The 2,294-nt window shown below is 35.8% G+C and overlaps 1 protein-coding gene across 1 annotated transcript; it reads right to left on the bottom strand.

Annotated features, from left to right (window-relative positions):
- Positions 1-5: 5 nt before the first annotated feature.
- LOC108166096 (heat shock 70 kDa protein 12A-like) lies at positions 6-1,013 on the bottom strand (the record flags this gene model as incomplete). The annotated part of the gene is made up of 3 exons (XM_017303653.1): positions 732-1,013; positions 167-391; positions 6-95 (listed from the first exon to the last, which is right to left on the bottom strand). Coding segments are annotated over exons 1-3 (597 nt in total), but the record flags the coding sequence as incomplete, so codon positions are not given.
- Positions 1,014-2,294: the final 1,281 nt, after the last annotated feature.

Here is a 2,294-nt window from a genome sequence, read left to right on the forward strand (position 1 = left end):
CCATCAGATGGAAGCTTCTTACACCAGATTGAAGCAGCTTCTGGTTCCAGTGCCATCACCAGTTTCTCCTCATCTCCTTCTGTTATAATACCTGCCTACAAAATGATAAACTCTCATCCATCTGAACATTTCAGAACGTCATTGTTTCTGTAAAACCTGATGTTACCTGCATTGCAGCTTCTCTCATGAACTGTTTAGCTGAAAGATCCCAGATGGCAGGAACAGTCAGGACCCAGGTGAAGTCGAAGGCCAAGAAGATTTTTCCTTCTGTGTTTCGGCTGATTGTTCTTAGTGCATCTTCTTTAAGAAATCTCAGGGACTCTGAGAAAACCTTCAATGCTTTCATAGACTTTCCACTGGCGTCGTTTATCTCCAGATCACTGCTGAGTTTCTGTAGATTAAAGTATTATTTAGATGTTAGATACAAAATGTAGTTGTATGAGCAGTGATTGTACTCTTAATATTCATCCTCCATTATGTCAAGCAACACGTTTAACAATAAATAACTGTACACATTTGCATGTGTATGTCCCTTTAATGTTTTCCAGATCTCCATCCTGTCTCCTTTTAATGTTGAAATGTTTTAATGTTCAAATGCCTGCTGTGATTTTAAATGAACTCTTAGCTGAAGATCAACCTAATTGTCTCCAATTTATTATGTGGACATCATTGTACATTTACACAATGCATATGCAGCATTTATAAGTATAAAGATTATTGTTCATACTTACTTTGCTATAGAGGACCATCTTGAAGTCTTCAAAGAGATAATGCTTCTTTGCTTCTTCTCCGCTCATTTCCTTGTATGTCATTTTGGCTTCATAGCCAAAACTCAGACATGTTTCATCTTCATTAAACAAAATGCAGGTTGGAGTCTTTGGGGAGTCAAGTCCATACTCCTTTCCCCACCTTGGCAGGTATGGTTCACTTTTTTCCTTTCTGGGTGTGATATTAAAGGCATACCCGCTAAACGCAGTGCCAAAGTCAATTGCTATGACAAACGATTCACCCATTGCAGAAAGAAACGACAACCAGTCAAAGTAAAGGGAAAATGTCACTGTGCCAGTAAGCAGCAGTCAGACTGCATTTATTTATCTCTCTGTAAACCACACCTCCTGCATCTCTACGTCACATCCATTTAATAAACAGAGATCTTCATTTTTATTATTTCATTATCAAAACAAAATAAAAATAATGTGTAAAATTAAATGGTTTCAAGGCATATGTCATTTTTAGACGTGCTCAATAAATAGATTGGAAAGAACAAACTCACATGTTTAAAGAAATAACCATGATGTTGAAATCCTCCTTGATTTGGTCCATATTTCTGGGGTGTTAAAGTTAGAACTAAAACTCAGAGCGACATTGCACACAAAAGTGGTATGTTGTAATTACACATGCTACATGCAGTATTTTATATTCAAAAACAAAGTGTATGTATACCAATAACTTTTATTTTATTTACTTTTTGTATATTGTTAAAAATCAAACCAAAGAAACAAAAATCTGTTATTAGTTTTAATATTAAAGAAAGATCTGTTCCCTGAAGTGATAACAGGATTCCCAGAGCAATTAACTGACTCTTTGGTTTTGTAATTAAAATATTGTTTTAAACTGAAAATTTAAAAAACACCAAACAGAAAAAGAAAATTCTTAAGAGGTGGATGTCATAGGAATTTTTATAGCTTTCAGTTTCTCTCTGGTTCATCTTTCCTGGTTGTCAACTCTTAATTCAGAGGAAAACTGACTCATTGGTTTGTTTCCAGTTTGTTCAGGTGTTTTCTCATGTGACTTTAGTTGTTAATTTCCTAATGTTTTATGCAAATGCAAAGACCATTATTCCCAAAAGCCCTTTGAGATTATGTGTACCTAATCCATTGTAAATATAGGATAATAAAATGTTTGCTAAAAGTTTTCATTTTTATGTTTTTATTCAATGATTTTATGCCCTTTTGATGTTTTGTTGACTTTTTGGTTCAGATGCTTGAATTGTCTAAATAATTAGATGTTTTTATATAAGAACCTCACAATCAGATGAATAATGTGATTATCATTATCATTTAGCACCAGCATTTTATTATTCGTCCTCCATGAGACATAATATGTTTCTCATTTTTAAGCTGGGATTCCCCCGGAGGAGCTGGAAGAAGTGGCTGGGGAGAGGGAAGTCTGGGCCTCCCTTCTGAAGCTGCTGCCCCCGCGACCCGACCTCGGATAAGCGGAAGAAAATGGATGGATGGATGGATGGATGGATGGATGGATGGATGGATGGATGGATGGATGGATGGATGGAT

This window comes from Poecilia reticulata, unplaced genomic scaffold (genome assembly GCF_000633615.1).
Source record: "Poecilia reticulata strain Guanapo unplaced genomic scaffold, Guppy_female_1.0+MT scaffold_1642, whole genome shotgun sequence".
Taxonomy (NCBI): domain Eukaryota; kingdom Metazoa; phylum Chordata; class Actinopteri; order Cyprinodontiformes; family Poeciliidae; genus Poecilia; species Poecilia reticulata.